We start from the raw sequence: 18050 nt of genomic DNA on the forward strand, positions 1-18050 counted from the left end.
AAATGTGAAATGTATAGAACGATTAAATAGCATGACAACAAGAGTTCTCGTTTACACACACACAGCACATGATGTGCTTTAAAGTAAATCTGAGTATAGCACACAGGCATTTTTGTACAAAAAGACGGCGTAAACATTTCCTGATGCCTCTGCGCTGTATTTGACTCACTGATGTGCCAACATCTGGAGAAGAGTCGCAAAACATTTCTTGAATGACTTGAAGGATTTGCATATTATGCAATAATAATAATAATACATTTCATTTATGAAGCGCTTTTCAGAGTACTCAAAGACACTTTACATTAAAATCATCATATATAAAAGCTATACACTAAAAACATAAAAACACACAGTATTGGTCACACATTAAAAGCAGTAAGTGTTCATATCATTGTCCACCACCTCTACTCACTCTTCGTTTTAGTGGTGGTGATGCTGCTCCTGTAGCAGAGGACCTGGACCAGGAGGACACAGCTGAGACCGGCTGACAGTGTCTGGGACAAAGTGGTGAACAAGCTTCCGGTCTCCTACAAGACAAAGTTTGACTTAGTTAGTAAAGACAACGATGACAGGTTGGAGTGGTGTAAAATGTGCAGTTGTGCAGCTCTGTTTGTGAGTTGATCCTGATTGCATACCTGTAGAGACACAAAGAGAACACCCAGAGATCCAGCCCACGACATTAACACAGACAGAGTCGACAGCTGGCCCGTGTGGCCGTTACAGTGGTTGGTTCTAGCTTGGAAAACCTGGAAACAACAAATACGGCAAATAAATTCACTCTCCTGATAGATTTGCACGATCACTTCACAGTTCACAGATCTTGTTAATTGTAGGACAGCTCATGAATTGCACTGACAAGATAAGCCATTGAGTTGCTACCTTGCTTGCGATTAAAGTTGACAAACTGGAGGCCTGCATCACTGAGACAACTGTTGCAGCCGCGTAGGAGCCCAGAAGGAACATTACACCCCCATAAGCCAAGAGGAACAGCATCCCTGCCAAACAAGCGTAAAACAGGATTGAATGAGGAACTTCATGCGCAGCAAAAAAATGCCACGCACAAGGAACACAGAACGTTTTACCAAGAATGTTCACTTACGAAATCAACAGTGATCGGACAAAACTTAAAAATGTACTTTTTAAATGATCATCTCAACCTATGAAAATGAAAACGGCTCTCTATCAATGTGTTTTTACAGAAGTGTAATTGTTTTTCAACCAAAAAGTCTCTGTGAGAAGTGTATGAGTGGAGAGGTAACACCACAAGGTGGCGCTCCAGTAGAACACAGACCAAAAATGAAACAAGAAGATTGTGAGTGACGAGGTGCAGTGAAAACATGGGCAACCTGAAACAATGTGGTCACTTGTAAGTGGTGCATTTGAACTGTTTTCAAGGATTTACACTGAGAGCCACAGACAGGAAGAGAGTAAAGACTTTGGTTTTGGTCTTTCTATGTGATTTGTAGACAATAAGAAAAATATGGAATAATGCCAGACTTATCCTGAAAGTGTATACATTATTTGGTATGTGAATTTGAAAAAAAATGTGCATGTGCAGGTATGTGTGCTAACCTGTGAGGGTATCACCCCGATAATGCAGGATGAGGAAGACAATCGCTGCTGTCTGGGCCAAGGTGAAGAGCCTTTCAGCCCAGGCGCTGTAGAGCAGTTCATGTAAAACACATGGAAAGCACACATCTATGATAACAGATACATGCTGCCAGACGCAAAACAGAAAAATACTCAGAGATCCACAATTCCTTTAAATGGATGTCACCATTCATAAATCACGAGCAAAATGAGAAAACCACTGGTAAAATGTGGCTTTAAGCCTGAACGCGTTAATGACAGTGGTTTAGTTTCCAGCATCACTCAAACAGATGAACTCTTGGGATTTGAGGACACTGGGGTGTCTAGAGTTCAACATGGTGCCACATGATTATGAAATAAAACATGTGACTTCGATCTGCCAGTGAATCAGCACAGGCAGAATTTAATGTCTTTAAATACTTACAAGAGTGGATAGTTGTTGGCCACGGAGTACACAACAGGACACGAGAAGGCATACAGCTGCAGGAGCACGGAGGTCAGACTCAGGCCCTCTGCACTTCTTCTCCACAGTATCTTCAACAGCTGTGATAGCTGTGCTGCAGGGAGTCGGCAGACAAGGAGGAGTGAAGACAACTAACATGTAGTGGGTTTGGTGATTGTGTCCAGATCAGCAATCAATATGTAAACAATGAGTGCAACATTGTAATTATGGACACAAAACCTCTTATTATCCATATAAATTAGCATTGGCTACTTAATTGTACTGTGGTATAGTTCAGTTCATAGTCTGCACTTCTGCACAGATGACATGCAGATGCAGGGGTTTTGTGATATCATCATGTGTCATGGTTATCTACACTGGGACAGCAATATCAGTTTACCAGAATACTGGTCATTATGATCAAACAACACACTAGTACAGAGATCCAATCAATAATGATCAATTATTATGGGGGAGAAGAGACACCTTTGTTTTAGTTGTGTTTGTTGGTGATGACCTGCTGCTGCTAACACGTGATTACATTAGATTTAAGGTTAGGTTTCTTACCCAGTAGAGCGTCCACTAAGATCCAAATTCCGACAATTCTGTTCATTATAAACTTTAGGCAAGGCACTGCGACATAAAAGAAAAATATTCAAACAATCAGATGGATATGAGTGTGGCTGGAATTTGTAAAAGAGTAACGGAAATAGTAACACAGTTAAATAATATATCACAGTTTTAGGTTACAAAACAAAAGGTCTACAACGTTGAACTGTAACTAAGAGAGGATAAACATTTGTATACAGTCTATGGGAGACACTCACGCGCCCCCACCTCCCAAACATCTGCATTTTTTTCCCGTTTCACGCGCTTTCTTAAATCAAATCAATATCACCACGACGGGCCTCACCGTTCATGTGAAAGTTGACGAAAATCCTCTTATAGCATTTTTCTGGCATTAAATAAGTAACCAGGAAGTCTTTGACGGTAGACGTGGCCATGGTGGGTCAGCTATAGCCCGGAGTGAGCTAACGTTACTCCTCAGTAACGGGGGGAGGGGTTCAAAGGTTCCCCAATATTTACAGCGGAGGCCAAACGAGGACACAAAGCCAGGACCTCTGAGGGTCGACCCGCGATACATGTAGTCTGGAAATCCACCTAGCCTCTATTCTTTATTGGAAAAATATGTTTCCCTATATAAAATACTACATCGATACATTGGTGATAAAAGTCTAAGAGCTGGAATATTTAATACATTTTAAAACACTTTCCAGACATATAAAGATACTCTGCTTTGAATAGGCTAGTTATTTGTGTCTCTAAGGATTTTTTTTCCACAAGAAAGTTCAATCACCATGTTATATTATATAAAAATATTTAAATGACATCTACCCATGGATGGATTACTAAAAAAATGGGCACAGGCCCAGGGGTCCAAAATGTCACTCAAGGAGACACGTAGCAACCAGGAAGAGCCTCAAAATGACCGGAAATAAACATAAAATGACTACAAAGAGATGCAATATGAGAGATGGATAACAACTACAAAGAGACACAAAACAACAACAAAAAGAGGTGAAAGAACTATAAAGTCTGTGCCCAAGGGCCCATGAATCTACCCCGTCTTCCTCAAAAAACGAGAATATTTGAACATGCAAATATTATTGACTTCATAAATTTAACTAAGAAGATGTCTCCTACAAGCTTCCACACATTTGTACATTGTGTATTGGATTGGATTCCGAACTTGTGACACGCACACGTGTTTAACTACCTGTTAAACTGCAAAACTTTTCCCTTTTCAGCAGATGAATGTGAAAACAGTCTTCTAGTGTGACACACTGCACATACATTATTTTGCACATTGAAGTTTAAATATCATAGTGACCCATTTTCCGTGGAGGGGACTTAGAAAGCAAATAAATAAATAAATAGGTGACAGTCTTTATATGGACTCCTAAACACACTGGACACACTCATTATACATAATGAGTGTGTCCAGTGTTTCTTTTACATTTTTCGTGTTTTTAAGGTCTGTTGTTTCTGTTTTATGTTGTGTTTCTTCTTTATGTTTTTATGTTGTTATTTTCTTACCATTTTTTTTGCTTGCAAAGCACTTTGTGATCTTGTTCGATGAAAGGTGCTATATTAAATCAACTTTACCCACTGACTTACATAAAGATCATTTCCATCTTTTAACAAGCTTTTAGTTATTGAAGTCATTGTTTTTCTTTCATGTTTGATGCATGAATTGATTGCCAGTTTGATAAAATGTAAATTGAGACACCTCAGTTAGACATCTCAAAAGTATTAGGAATTATCTAAAAAGGAAGGCCAAGTAGTAAGTCTTCATGAGCTTTTATTCCTTGTTTGCTGATTGTTGAGACAACTTAAATAAAATGTTTAAAAGTTATTGAAGTCCTTGATTATCTTTCAGTGTAATGCATGAATTCAGAACAGTTAGGTGTATTAAAATATACATTTAGACAAAAGAAAAGTGAAATGAGGTATACTTCCAGTATTGATTTTCCTCCCTACTCAAGTTAGAGTACAAAGCTTGTTGGACTAAAATTACTCCAAGTATAATGTACATGAAAAACAAGTCACTAAGTACAGCAATGCACTGTCATTTGTGGGACTTCTCTTCTCTGAAAACAGGAAGGCTTTGAGCAAAGACCTACTGAAGAAGTTGTACAGCAGTTTTCAGTCTGACAACATGTGCTCTGGAGGATGTTCCCGTTGCATTGGCGTTACTCTGTACCCACTGGTGCTCATATCCATCATCTGTAACATTGTGCTGTTCTTTCCTGGCTGGGAGGTCAAGTATGCCAAACATGGAGAGATTACTCAGGAGGTGCAATACATGGGGGGACTCGTAGGAGGAGGTTTAATGGTGAGTAGTACTTTACTGAAAGGTGTGACTCTGGTCTAAAAGCTGCGATAAACTTGTTTCTAAAATGTGCAACTTAACTGCTTTATATATTATATATTGTTTGTTTATTGGTTTTGCAGTGGTCATCTCACCCGTCTGGGTCCTAATTTTGTGCTTAAAGATCTGTGATTCTCTTAATCTAATAACATTTAAAATCAATTGCACTATTCATTAGTGTCACTGTCAGGAGACACATTTCATCCTGACTGAGGCAAAGTCTTAAAGTTTCAATGACAAGTTTGGCACAGTTTGAAAAGGAATTCCTCAAAACCAGACTGACTGAAGACGGTGGTCTAAGTGCTGAATTGTTTAAACAAACGTATTAGCTATTTTTAACCACGTTTTACCGATGCTGCATCTAATTCCCTGTCAACTAATGTGTACCACCACAGGTGTTGATACCAGCAATTTACCTCAACTTGACTTCACAACAAGGGAGTGGAAATCGCTGTGAGGTGAGACATTTCAAGTCAGACATTTCAGGTGCTCGGTAAAAGAGTTTTATCAAACTGTTGCTTCCAAGCTCAAGAAGAACTCTCACACTCAACTACTCTAGATTTAAGATTTTGACGGAGGCTAAGAATGAAAAAAATAAATTTGCTGCTTAATGCTGCATCACCGTTGCACAACATGTGCTCTTATGATAACAACCACCAGAACCACAGCACAGTGTATTTCTCCTTTTCTAATTTTCAGAAAGAACATTTATTTGTAAGTTCAAGTTCTGCGAAAGTATTAGTGAAATATTAGTCTTTAAGCATAGAGATACTTTAAGCTTAGAGATACAAAACACCACTGAAAATATGTAAACATTATAATTGTTGACCTTTACGTAATTTCCCCTCTGCAGATGTTCTTATCTATTCTATTTGCTGCAATGGGGGTGGCCGGTGCCTTGTACAGTTTCATTGTGGCAGTGCTCGGTGTGGATAACGGGCCCCTCTGCAAATATGATGGGATTTGGACGACACCTTTTAAAAACAGGTAACACACACACACACACACACACACACAGAAGTATCTTTCTGATGACTTAAACACCATGGAGTTGTGGTTATTAATAAGCCTCTTCTTTTACACAGTAATTCCACCTACCTGACCGACTATAGCTTGTGGGCAGACTGCACAGAGCCCAAGAACGTGGTGCAGTTCAACATTGGATTGTTCTTTACCCTGCTGGTGACAAGCTGCCTGCAGGTGTTGCTCTGCGCCATCCAGATGATCAACGGCCTCTTTGGCTGCCTGTTTGGAGCCTGCAACAAAGCGGTTGTTGAGTCCGATATTTCTCACATTAGTTATAACTTCAGTTCCCCTCCCTTTTGTTTGATTTATTTATTTTTACTTTACAGGAATCATAAGCTCCAGGTCAGGATGGTGAAGACTTGATCATATCACATCAGATGAGTCGACTGGCACCCCCTGCTGGAAGACTGGGAGCAGTGTTCCTGGCTGCATCTGCATAAAACATTCACGTTGAAATTGTTGCCGTCTCTGATAACGGATTCAATTAAAATGTGCATTTAATGATGCTTTGCGCTGTTGCAATGTATTAAGGTGTGTTGTGAACAGAGCACAGTATTAGGAATAATTCATGCTAATTCCGTGGTCAAGTTTGAATAAATTGGCTTACAATAAAAGCTGCTGATCCAATGCTACATTTCTGTGTCATGTTTCATCATATCTAATGTTGGTGTTATAACAGGAGTAAATGTCACTCAATAATGTACCAACATTTATATCAAATGTTTCAGTGTTATCCCAGATTGTTAGACGTACATACTGGATATATGGCCGTTAGTCCCCTGGTAGGAAGGCCAACACGAGCCAAGTATAGGTCATTTACCACAGTTGTGGAAATCATAAGCCAAATGCAGTTGTTTTTTGCCTTTTTCTGCCTCAAATCGGGGACACTTGCAGTATGCTTACTGCATCATGAGAGAAAGTGACTTTCTCTCATGATGCAGCACCCAGAGATTTGCCAGCCTCCATTTGTTTCTGTGAAAGTAACAAAAGGAAGTTAAACAAGTGTGGTTAGATTTTCATAAAATGATTAATCATTTACTATGCTAGTTCCTGCAGTGACATTTTAAGATAACAGTGAACTATCATTTACGACTTTATGACTTTGTTTCATCCCCACACAGGTCAATGCAGAATTCACTACAGTATTTACCTTTTATATTATCCATTTGTTTGTGAATGAAAGGAAATAGTCCTCAAGGGAAGCTTTTTCAAAAAATGTACTCATGCACTGCTTCTGAGTTATTTTACATTTGTGTTTCCTCTTCTAAAATAGCCTGTATCATCCTTATCACTGCATACTTGAGCTACACATCGAATCAAAAAATGGGCAAAATTATTTTACTCACTCAAGTAGTGAATCAGTTATGGTGGTTGTGTATAGCAATAAATAACGTGTGAAAACAGTACTATTCTTCATGTGAGGAAGGAAACTCCAATTAATATTTACAGCCTTTGTCACTGACGAGGATCAGTGCCATGCCCGAGTGTTGCTCGGAGACAACACTGTTTGGGATGCATAGGCTCTTCTGCTCTCTTTTCTGTCAATTTACTTTTGCAATGCAGACTTAACTGTAGCCAACGACTCAGTGGAGGAAGTGAAAAATGTCGCCCATCCGGTTTGTGTTTAACTACTTAACAATACAGTAATTTGTCAATGTTTGTAGTCGATGTCAATGACACATTATTCTTGTTCTACCAAGCATGCTGCTACAAGTCTAAAGTCCAACTGTGCTGTGATCCTGGCGTCACAGAGTCAATACTGAATACCAGAATAGAGTACACAATAGGTTGAGTCGAAACATGTCGCACAGTAAATCTCTGCTCTCTCACAATTCCCACCAAGACACTCTAGTAGCACTTAGCATTAATAACTTACAGTAACTTACAGGAAACTGATTTTGGAAGCCTGGTGGCTAAACTAAACAGAAGTATATAATAGTGACTTGAACATCGGTAATTCGTGTGACTCAGATCATCTGAATGCATTCCCATCTCAACAGAATGAGTCACATTCATATTCTGCGGCCTATCCCAGGCTCTGTTTGCCAACGTTATCTGCTTATCATTACACCTCCCACACCCTCCCATCACTCTCTGCTCCCTGTTCAAATACATTTCCCTCTTTGGGTCAGTTTCAGGTGGAACTTCTCTCTGAAAACAGGAAGGATTCCAGCTCAAAGTTACTCAACAAGTTGTTTTACAGCAGTCAGTCGGTTGGTTTTCACTCTGACAACATGTGCACTGGAAAATGCTCCCGCTGCATTGCGGTTGCTCTGTACCCATTAGCGCTCATATCCATCATCTGCAACATTGTGTTGTTCTTTCCTGGCGGGGACATCAAGTATGCCAAAGACGGACACATTACTGAGGAGGTGAAATACATGGGGGGACTTGTTGGAGGAGGTTTAATGGTGAGTTGTCTTTTACTGAAGGGTGTGACTCTCGACAACACGCTGCTTAAGATTCCTTTCTGAAAAAAGTGTGCAGTGTCAAAAGAATGTTAGAAATGTGAAGCTAAAACTAGAAAATACTGGATTTTAACTGGTTTGCAGCGGTCATCTAATGATTTTAATGCTGTTTGAAGAGGAACACTGACTTCCTGTTTTATTCTACAAGCTTGGAGTTATCAACATTAAGTGAAAATGCTTAAAGGTTTTGACTAAATGTAACTGAATATTAGCTACTGTTCAATCATGTTTCCTGCCACAGGTGTTGCTCCCTGCACTTTACATCCACTTGACTGGAAAACAGGGGTGCTGTGGGAACCGCTGTGGGGTGAGTCAGTCCAAACTCGTTAGATACTCAGTGAATGATGGGGGCTGGTGTGAATGTAAATGATTAACAATAAAGCGACATACTATATTATCTATATATGCAGACATACACTTCTCCAGCTAAAGAGAATTTGAACAATATAAATAGTCAGTGAAGAGTTAAAAACATTATAAATCAGTGGGAGTAGAAATACATGATGGGAAATACGTGTCTCACATGAACATGATTCCAATTAATAAACACATTAAAATGAAGACTTCCAAAACAGTTCAGCTAAAGTCAAGAGTTTAATGGAGGCCACATGCTCTTCAATTTAATAACTAAATAAGGAAGGTTAATATGCAGCATGTTGCTGCATCACTAAACCATTGCACAACACCATGGTCCTCTTTAGATAGATAGTCATGAATTATAAAACCATCAGAACAGTACATCTCAGTTTCTTGATCCATAAATAATATTTTAAAGTTCAAAATGTATGCAGAGAGATTATTGAAATGTGTTTTAAGCTCTGAATGCTACCGATTACCATGACTTTTTTTGAATAACACAAAGCTGTCTGATGTCACGTGTAGGTGCAGTAGGACAATAAGGAAATACAGTGTGACCCTGCTTTAGAAATAGGAAAAGTCACTAAACCTACTGCGACCAGACTGATGAGAAACATGTTGCAGCTGGTTTGGTTTTAGACTGTAGGAAAAAAACAGATGAAATGTGAGGAATGTGGGTTGAAACAAATGTTGAGCCTGTTGCTCCTTAAACTAATAAACATCCATTTATCAATAGTAGGACAGAAATGTGAGGGGGAGGGTCAGCACAGGGAAGAATCCAGTAGGAATGAATGATGTGTTAAACTGCAACATAAACGTTTCTGACCTTTGTTTATCATTTCGCCTCTGCAGATGTTCTTATCAATTGCATTCGCTGCAGTGGGTGTGGCCGGTGCCCTGTACAGCTTAATTGTAGCAGTGCTCGGTTTGCAAAATGGGCCCCTCTGCAAAGTTCTTCTGATTTGGTCGACACCTTTTAAAGACAGGTGACACGCTGGAGTAACTTTCCCGATTTGACATGTTTCTAAAGTCCTGATCACTCACACACCTCCTCGTTTGCACAGAGACCAGAGTTACCTGACCGACGACACGTGGTGGGGTATGTGCACAGAGCCTAAGAACATTGTGCAGTTCAACATCGGACTGTTTGCTACTCTGCTGGCCACAAGCTGTCTGCAGCTGGTTTTCTGTGCCATTCAGATGATCAACGGGCTCTTTGGCTGCCTGTGTGGAACCTGCATGGACAAAGGGGTAAGAAGAGTGTTAAACAGAATAGGCAGAAGTGAAAACACAGTTTCTGGTGTAACGATATCTAAAATCAGACACTTAAGAGAATCACTCCTCACGTTTTTGGTGTGTTTTACTTGCAGCCGCTGTGAGTTCCTGACATTTGACTGGCGCTCCCTGCTGGAAGGTTGAGAGAAGTGTTCCTGCTGCATTTGCATGAAATATTTACTTTTGACATTGTAGATTTTTATACTTTTTGTGTGCATTTCGTTATGCTTAACGCTGCAATATAATAAAACACATAGCTCTGAAGGAATGGGATGGATTAAGGTATGTTGTGAAAATGGCAGTGTTAGAAATAATTCATGCCAATTGTGTGGTTAATTTGAAATAAATTGGTTTTAAATATAAGCTGCTCATCCAATTCTGTGTTATGTTACATTATATTTGGCGTTACACATTGATATCATGTTTTTGCTTTAATGCGCTTTTCAGTTAAAATAATTGACACCAAGAGATAGCTAGTGAAATAAAATGCAGGACAAAGGTATTCTTCAATGAAACCTTTAATGTAGGTTGTATTACTGCTATTAATACCAGGATAGATATCCATACAAACATTGCAGTGTCGTCTCAAATTGTTAGCATTTTAAAATACCTACATTTCTCAATTAACATTTCTAAACAGCCAACCACTAAGTAGCGGAAAAACCCTGCACGAGGAATGCAGTGTGCGAATGGCACATTTGATGAGGCAGTTGATATTTTCTCATTGACTTGTACAGAACAATCCAGGGTACACAACAACAACAACAACAACAACAACAACAAAAAGGCAAAGTGTAGTAATTTAAAAAGGCAAACGCTGGGTACCAAAAGAGTGGAAACTTCGTCACAATAAGAGTGGAATATAACGTGAATACAAAAACAGTCCGTTTTTGCTGGCTATGTTTGTTTCTCTTGAGGCTGATAAAACCTGTAAGTCTTCAGTCAAGGCCGTTTAAAAAGTAAAGCTGCTCAATGATCCAAAACTGAGGCGCATACTTAGCCGTGAATGATTCCATAATTGCAAACACAAGTCATCACAACACATTGTAGGCAACTTAAATTAATCATTAAATGCCACTTCACATTTCTAAATAAAACCTGTACGCAATGAGCTAAAGTAAAGATTCAAAGGGACAGCGTGTAGGATTTGGTGGCGTCTAGCAGTGTGTCTGCAGATTACAATACCTCTCTGTGAAGATATGAAGGGCTCATTCTAAGATAACCAAAACACAACGATTCTTAATTTCAGTTGATTATACACTTTAGAGAACATGGTTATGAATATTATAATCCATTTCTGCTGATAGAGCCCCCTAAATGCTACACACTGGCTCTTTAAGATTGTGCGCATTAAAGACAACCTCACAACCTAATGGAGTGTTTTTCTTACCCGTCAACCAGCTTACAGAGAAAGTAAAGAATCATTTGAAATGACTGGCATAGAGAGATGGTTCTGTGCGGATTCGACTTTGTTGAGGTAGACATCAAATAATAAACTGGAGTGTTCACAATTCCTTCAAAAAATCCTGGTTACGGTTGCTTAATACTGTGCTGCACATATATTTTTCTCATATGTGGTGTGTTGGCATAGCATTTTTCGGGAGTTAAAAACAAACTATATCTCAATCTAAAAAATAAATTAATATAAGGATTCAAAAGATTTAAACACTAGAGGTGTAAGTTAAAAAATAAATGTAGTGAGGCAGTTTTTAAGTTATGTAAAACTAAAGCAGGAAACGGCAAAAACCAGGTCCCACACATAATAAGCTTCAACTGGAGTTTTGATGAGGTTCTATGGCGACAATACTTCTCTTCCAGTTCAGTACTCCTTCATTTGTGTCGTGCATATTTTAGCTGTCAAACTTCTTCATCATGACCTTGCGGCTGGCCTCATAACCCAGGAACAGCGCTCCGTTAGCGGGGAAGGTGCGGACCATGGTGGGGGTTAGACCAGAGTAGAGTGCCCTCACGCCTAAACAAAGGAAACAGCAAAGATTACATTCCCATTGATAACACTAAACAGACATCAACAAAAAACTAAACATTACACCTTCTACCTACCTTCAGTACGAGCAATGGTTGTGAAGGTTTTGAAAAAGCCTGCCTGTTTGCCCGTCATAGACATGACCTGGATACGAGACTTGACGCAGTCAAAGGGGTAGACTATGAGCCACAGGCATGCCCCCCCGAAACCACCGCTGAACATGATCGGAGCCACACCTTCAACATAAACAGTGACACAATGATACTGTGCATCAGATGTGTAGGAGGGGAAAGCAAATATATGTGAATGATGAAGGCATTTTTTATATATGGGTAATAAATCTTAATTCATAATTGACATATTTCAAAGTTAAAGTCCAGCAACTGTAACATTAGTATCTAAATGTAGTAGAATTATATTTTAAAAGGAAAATTCCACTACATTAAGTCATGAATCTGTGAGCACATTGGGCCTCATTCAAAATGTTCTTATTTATTTTTGTTCTCACTACTGTGCGTAGGGTTAGTGAATCAGAATCATTCTAATCAGCTTCATTCATAATGTTGACATCCCAATTCTAAAGCAACATTTGAATGCTTTTTTGTGCATGTCTATGCATTCTGTTTTTCTGCACCGGTACAGATCAAGATCAGGCTACACTAATATTATAAGTAGAATACCATTTGTAGCGTTACATTTCAGTGGTGACTGCGTTGTTTTCTACTTGATCCAAACATTTCCAATAAATACAGAGTGTTGTTAAGTCCAAAAGTCAACATTTATTGGAAAAAAAAGATGTAACTTTTTCAAATATTCTGCTTCAAACCATATCTGTTAGCATTTAGTATTTCAAAAACAAAATTCTACCTACAGTCAAAAAACAGTTTGCCCTCTTGTATTAACGGGGTCTAGCAGAAATCTAACAGCCCCATAAATTACATTTATACAACAACAATAACATTAAATCATATTTTTCTTTTTTTGTGTGTGTGATGTCGTCATAAAATATGTTGACAAACATACAAAGCTTCATTCGGAAACCTCAGTAGAAGCTTCAGCATAAATATTTTCTAATAATTGAGGAGGATGAAAGGGCGTTCATTTCATAGTTATTCAATACATTTAGCCAATGCATTAGAAAAGGTTTAAAATATTGTTGTCTATTAAAGCCTTTTTTAATGAATGTGGTATTAATATGAGATGCATTTAGTTTGTGTTTACATTAAGACAGCCAGCCAGACTTCATCATTTGTGCGTACGCATGGTCTGAAGCAGATAAGAAATATTGATGAATCCTGGATTTAAGGACGTTCTCACACAGGATTTAAGCACAGATTTGTGCGTACGCATAGTTTGTGACTGAGGGCCATTGTGATAACTTTCTAATTTACTTTTCAGCACTGCTTTTCCTCAGACAACCTCATTTAGATCTATTAGAGAGTAACTTTTCCCAGAATGCCTTTCAACAACAGCCAGAGAACATGCGTCAGCTTGAACGGACTGATTTCTTCTTGCATGAATGTGGAATTATTGGCGTAGCCTTTGTTTGAGTTGAAGGGGGGAAGGTGAAATACTGTTTGCTTTGTGATAAACCTGTCAGAACATTGTCCCAGTACCTATATCGTCTTTTTCACATTTCAAGTAGTCTGCAAAGGTGGTGCGGCAGAGCTCATAGGCACCGAAGAAGCAGAAGTAACCGGGGACCTCTCTGGCTATGGTGGTGGTCAGGCCCTGGAAGAAGCCCTGTGGTCCCTCGTTCCTCATGATGGATTTCACCACCGACCACACTGTGCTTCAGACAGAGAAGAGGGATGTTTGGCTCAGTCAATGCACACACACCACAATACTGTTATTGACAGATTAGTATGTCAGGGGATCTTCAGGGGGAGAAAGCAGGTCAACAGTTTATGCCACATAGAAGAGTGATATACATCACATGAAAGCTGGGAACTTGAAGATTAATTTGAGATGCAGCTCAAATCATATCAAATTAAGTAAATTGTCAAAGTGTCAAAGTGTCAAAGTGTGTATGATGGCCATCCATATGCTATATTATGTCTCATAGGTTGTTGCAGCAATTTTTGGGTTGATACAATTTGTTACACAGATTTGGTGCTAAATTTAACAATTCTTTACAACTTGAGAATTAATAAAATAACGAAAAAATACCACAATAAGACACAAATACATTGAGGACAATGTATGCCAGTAATGTACAGTAATGTCTGCCAGGATTGCTGCAGGTCTCAGAGGGTTAAAGGAATACATCACCCACAAAATGACCACAAAGGACACACTGGGTGAGTAAATGATACACGAATGGTCTTTTTTTGGGGGGTGAAGTATCCCTCGAATGAACCAAGTCAGAAAAATCTTTCCATATAACTTCTGCAAATGTATCTACTAAATAAATAGCAGGAATTGTAAGTAAAAACTATGGTTACGCTTCAATAGCAAATAAGTAATATATACGGTAAGGGACAAAAAAACTATTAAAAAAACACTTACTTCTGGCTCTTAGCAATCTTGCCTGTTGCCTCCATTTCGTACATGGCTTGCAGGCGGCACTTGACGAGCTCAGTCGGACAAAGTACTAGTGAGGAGAATATGGACGCTACTGAGCCAGCACAGGCTTTCTGCACGTCACTGACACAGAGGGAAGGACAAACAGGAGACTGTTAAGAGACCTTACGTGTGTTCTCAGGGTAACAAGAAGGACAGCCTGGTTTACTTCCCCGTTACCTCAGCACAGCCTCGTTGTGCAGTCCAGCCGTGAAGCGGATGACCTGCTGGCAGAAGCCGTAGCTCATAAAGAGCACGGAGTTCTCGGCGATGTTGGCCATCAGCGCCGGCGTGGTGCCCTGGTAGAGACCACGCAGACCCACTTGTTTGTAGGTGGATGAGACGCAGTGGATGAAGCCCCGGTACAGATTAGGAAAGGTCTGCATCTTGACCTTTGCCGTGTCGAGAGGCTGACCACTAAAGACACATGCAGCTCCCCCTTGGAGAAAAACAGTGAGATAACAGTCAACAACAGAGGAGATCCAACAAAGACAGAGTATGGCTGTTACACAAACTACAGGAAAATACTTTTTTTAAAGTGTTTTAAACTTTGAAATTGTCACACAAATGAAATTTCACCTCAGCATTTAACCCATCTTAAGCATTTTTTCATTTTCAAAAAATCAGCGCACAACATATGTGCTGTGAAGAGAGATAAGCCTCAACAGCGTGGATGCACTCCACTTAGCTGCTTAAAGAGTCACAGGAAACACAGAGAGAAACGAGCCGGAAAAACACACGAGTCATCAAAATCTCCTGCGACGTCAGACATGGCCAGTGAGCCGTTCGGTAATGCGAATAAAAAGCAGAGGGGATCATGTCATTGAGGGACTAAATATGGTTTGGTTGCTGATTTAGTGGAGACGAAGCTCGGTAGTTACCTACGGCTCCTGCAGACAGGTCGATGATGGCCTGGACCGCCGGGTGTGGGGCCATGGTGGCTCAGAAGAGGTTCTTCTTTCTCTCAGCTACCTGGTAAATAAAATAAAATAAAAATAATGACACTTCACCTCCTAACTCCACTCACAACACGCTGCATCTTATTAGAGCACTTACATGATTAGAAACAGAATATAATCAGTCACTTGTTTCTCTACACACTCCCCCGATATAGTGAATATGTGTGTTTCACCACAGGCAGCAGCTGGGTTATAAAGTTCACTGCAATAAAACCTGTCCTCATTTACACCAAAAGTAATTATTTACAGTGAGTTGATAATGCATCTGTGTATGGAAAGAAGAATAACTGTCATGTACAATACAATGCAAGAGAAGATGCGATTTTACTACAACTGACAAGTTTGCATGAACTAGACAACTACAGTCCTCAAATGACAAATTACAATGCTCTCCAGTATAAAAACTCGTGGGGCGTTTTATGTTGGCAACGTAGTTGTAATTATGTAACTTTTTCAGTGTTTCTCCTCCAAAACAAAAATGTTAGACGCAGCATTTGTACTTCTTTTAGGGAGAGTGAGTGCTCCTTCCATTGCCGAGGTCACATACTGTAGATACTCAGTGGGGTTTGTAACACAAGGTTACCTTCAGTGGGTGTCGTACTGCTATTCTTTATACTGAAATTAAACATCTTTTAAATGTCTGTTTTGAGAGAGACATTTGCGCCAAGCATGTGTCGCTTTAACCTCCATTAACACGTTAAGGATAGCCGAAACTCGGGTGAAAGTCACCGTTTTCAAAATGGCGAATATTAACTTTTTACGTACAAAAGCAAACGAGACAAAGGGAGTGTTAATAATAACTAACCTTAAAGGAGAGCGACGCGTTAAACTCGGGGCATCAACGTGTCGCTGATGAGGATAACGTTAGAGTCTGTACGTAACGTTAAAACACAGTAACGTCAACGTTAGAGTCCGTACGTAACGTTAGCATGTATAAGGTTAAAGCACAGTAACGTCAACGTTAGAGTCCGTACGTAACGTTAGCATGTATAAGGTTAAAGCACAACGTCAACGTTAGAGTCTGTACGTAACGTTAGCATGTATAAGGTTAAAGCACAGTAACGTCAACGTTAGAGTCCGCACGTAACGTTAGCATGTATAAGGTTAAAGCACAGTAACGTCAACGTTAGAGTCCGTACGTAACGTTAGCATGTATAAGGTTAAAGCACAGTAACGTCAACGTTAGAGTCCGTACGTAACGTTAGCATGTATAAGGTTAAAGCACAGTAACGTCAACGTTAGAGTCCGTACGTAACGTTAGCATGTATAAGGTTAAAGCACAGTAACGTTAACCAACCGAGCTGTTGACCGAAGCTAACATCGCCCAAGGGTGACCGCATACTAACGCACGCAACCAGACCAACCCTCCACAGCAGTTTATCTCGGTGTTATCTTATTTGGAACATGTAGCGACACCGCTGTGGTCACTCATAGTGGACATGAGTGGATCGACCATCAGTGATAGAAGTGATGAGGAGAAGCTAGATGTGGTTCCATAGAAGACATAAGGAGGTCTCACTCCGCTCAAAACTCCACTCCACCAAAACCTCCATCGCTTTCCTCTCTAGCTAGTTACTCATTCTGTCCTCTATGTTGTGCACTAAATATCACTAATAATAATACTGAATAATCTTGAATTTAATATATTCAACATTTAATAACATGTGCATTTTGTTAGGAATAATATGGAAACCGCTGCAGTTGATTTATTTCCCCCACAGCGAGTGAAGATCTCTCTTCAGGATCTATAACATGAACGTTAATGCTTCCGGTTCACGTTCTCTTCAGAAGGGGATACACTTTTTTAACATCCCAACCAAGGACATTATGTCGTACGTCATGTGTGTTGGTTAGTTGCTTTTGAAATTAAACGCTTGTAGCAGGCATGAGGAAACGTTTTTCAACATTCCTGCTACAACAATCCAATCTTTGCTTTGTAATGTATTTGGTTGAGCCTATAGTCAGTATGATTGTCTACCATGAGTGTGCTGCAGGTTCACATGCAAGTTAAAAGTTTAAAATACTTTCTCTCATTAAGTAACACATTTAGAACATTGCCCATCTCTGTTTTACTATGTTCTGTGATAGTCAGACAAACACAACCCTAATTTTGATTAATTCAGACTTCAAACAGGAACAACAAGAATGCAGATTTGTAAAGTAACTTACTTCACTACAACATCTAATGACTTAGCCATTCCAAATATACACAGCATCCATATTGGCTAGTTTTAAATGATTGAAATGAATGATCATAATCCTAGATCAGGGCAAACAACAGGGGAGATAATTGCCTTTATAAATAATCTTAACTTCAACTATTAATTGCAATGACCTAAAGGGCAAAAGCAAGTTTACCCCCTCATGCAATTTTCTCTTCACCCGTAGGGTTGCGATTTTATGGGAAAATAGGCTAGTCAAACGACAAAGATATTACAAACCACAAAGCCACATT

General features: G+C 39.5%; 4 protein-coding genes across 8 annotated transcripts; 2 read left to right on the top strand and 2 right to left on the bottom strand.

The window, feature by feature from the left end:
• Positions 1-404: 404 nt before the first annotated feature.
• LOC137876823 (mannose-P-dolichol utilization defect 1 protein-like) lies at positions 405-3036 on the bottom strand. Its single transcript, XM_068716622.1, has 7 exons — positions 2946-3036; positions 2600-2665; positions 2015-2147; positions 1573-1658; positions 880-995; positions 636-746; positions 405-527 (listed from the first exon to the last, which is right to left on the bottom strand). The coding sequence occupies exons 1-7, from the start codon at positions 3034-3036 to the stop codon at positions 405-407; spliced, it is 726 nt and encodes a 241-aa protein (XP_068572723.1).
• A 1715-nt stretch (positions 3037-4751) lies between these two features.
• LOC137876768 (transmembrane 4 L6 family member 4-like) lies at positions 4752-6622 on the top strand. The gene is made up of 5 exons (XM_068716569.1): positions 4752-4928; positions 5360-5422; positions 5818-5951; positions 6050-6233; positions 6317-6622. Exons 1-5 carry the CDS (start codon positions 4752-4754, stop codon positions 6323-6325), a joined length of 567 nt encoding a protein of 188 aa, XP_068572670.1. The 3' UTR covers positions 6326-6622.
• A 1484-nt stretch (positions 6623-8106) lies between these two features.
• On the top strand, positions 8107-10453 carry tm4sf21a (transmembrane 4 L six family member 21a). Its single transcript, XM_068716249.1, has 5 exons — positions 8107-8401; positions 8700-8765; positions 9668-9801; positions 9880-10066; positions 10186-10453. The coding sequence occupies exons 1-5, from the start codon at positions 8225-8227 to the stop codon at positions 10192-10194; spliced, it is 573 nt and encodes a 190-aa protein (XP_068572350.1). The 5' UTR covers positions 8107-8224; the 3' UTR covers positions 10195-10453.
• A 139-nt stretch (positions 10454-10592) lies between these two features.
• Positions 10593-17075, bottom strand: slc25a15b (solute carrier family 25 member 15b). 5 transcript variants are annotated; one of them, XM_068716254.1, is made up of 7 exons: positions 16893-17075; positions 15518-15608; positions 14817-15075; positions 14583-14720; positions 13691-13866; positions 12152-12310; positions 10593-12062 (listed from the first exon to the last, which is right to left on the bottom strand). In XM_068716254.1, the coding sequence occupies exons 2-7, from the start codon at positions 15570-15572 to the stop codon at positions 11941-11943; spliced, it is 909 nt and encodes a 302-aa protein (XP_068572355.1). In that variant the 5' UTR covers positions 15573-15608; positions 16893-17075; the 3' UTR covers positions 10593-11940. The 5 variants fall into 5 exon arrangements, with proteins under 5 accessions (XP_068572355.1, XP_068572354.1, XP_068572351.1 ...); XM_068716253.1 differs by having other exon boundaries at positions 15518-16466; XM_068716250.1 differs by having other exon boundaries at positions 16401-17075.
• Between the last annotated feature and the right edge of the window lie 975 nt (positions 17076-18050).

The sequence above is a fragment of the Cebidichthys violaceus genome, unplaced genomic scaffold (assembly GCF_023349555.1).
Source record: "Cebidichthys violaceus isolate CVI_PGR_0920_01 unplaced genomic scaffold, fCebVio1.0.p SCAF_20, whole genome shotgun sequence".
Lineage (NCBI taxonomy): Eukaryota > Metazoa > Chordata > Actinopteri > Perciformes > Stichaeidae > Cebidichthys > Cebidichthys violaceus.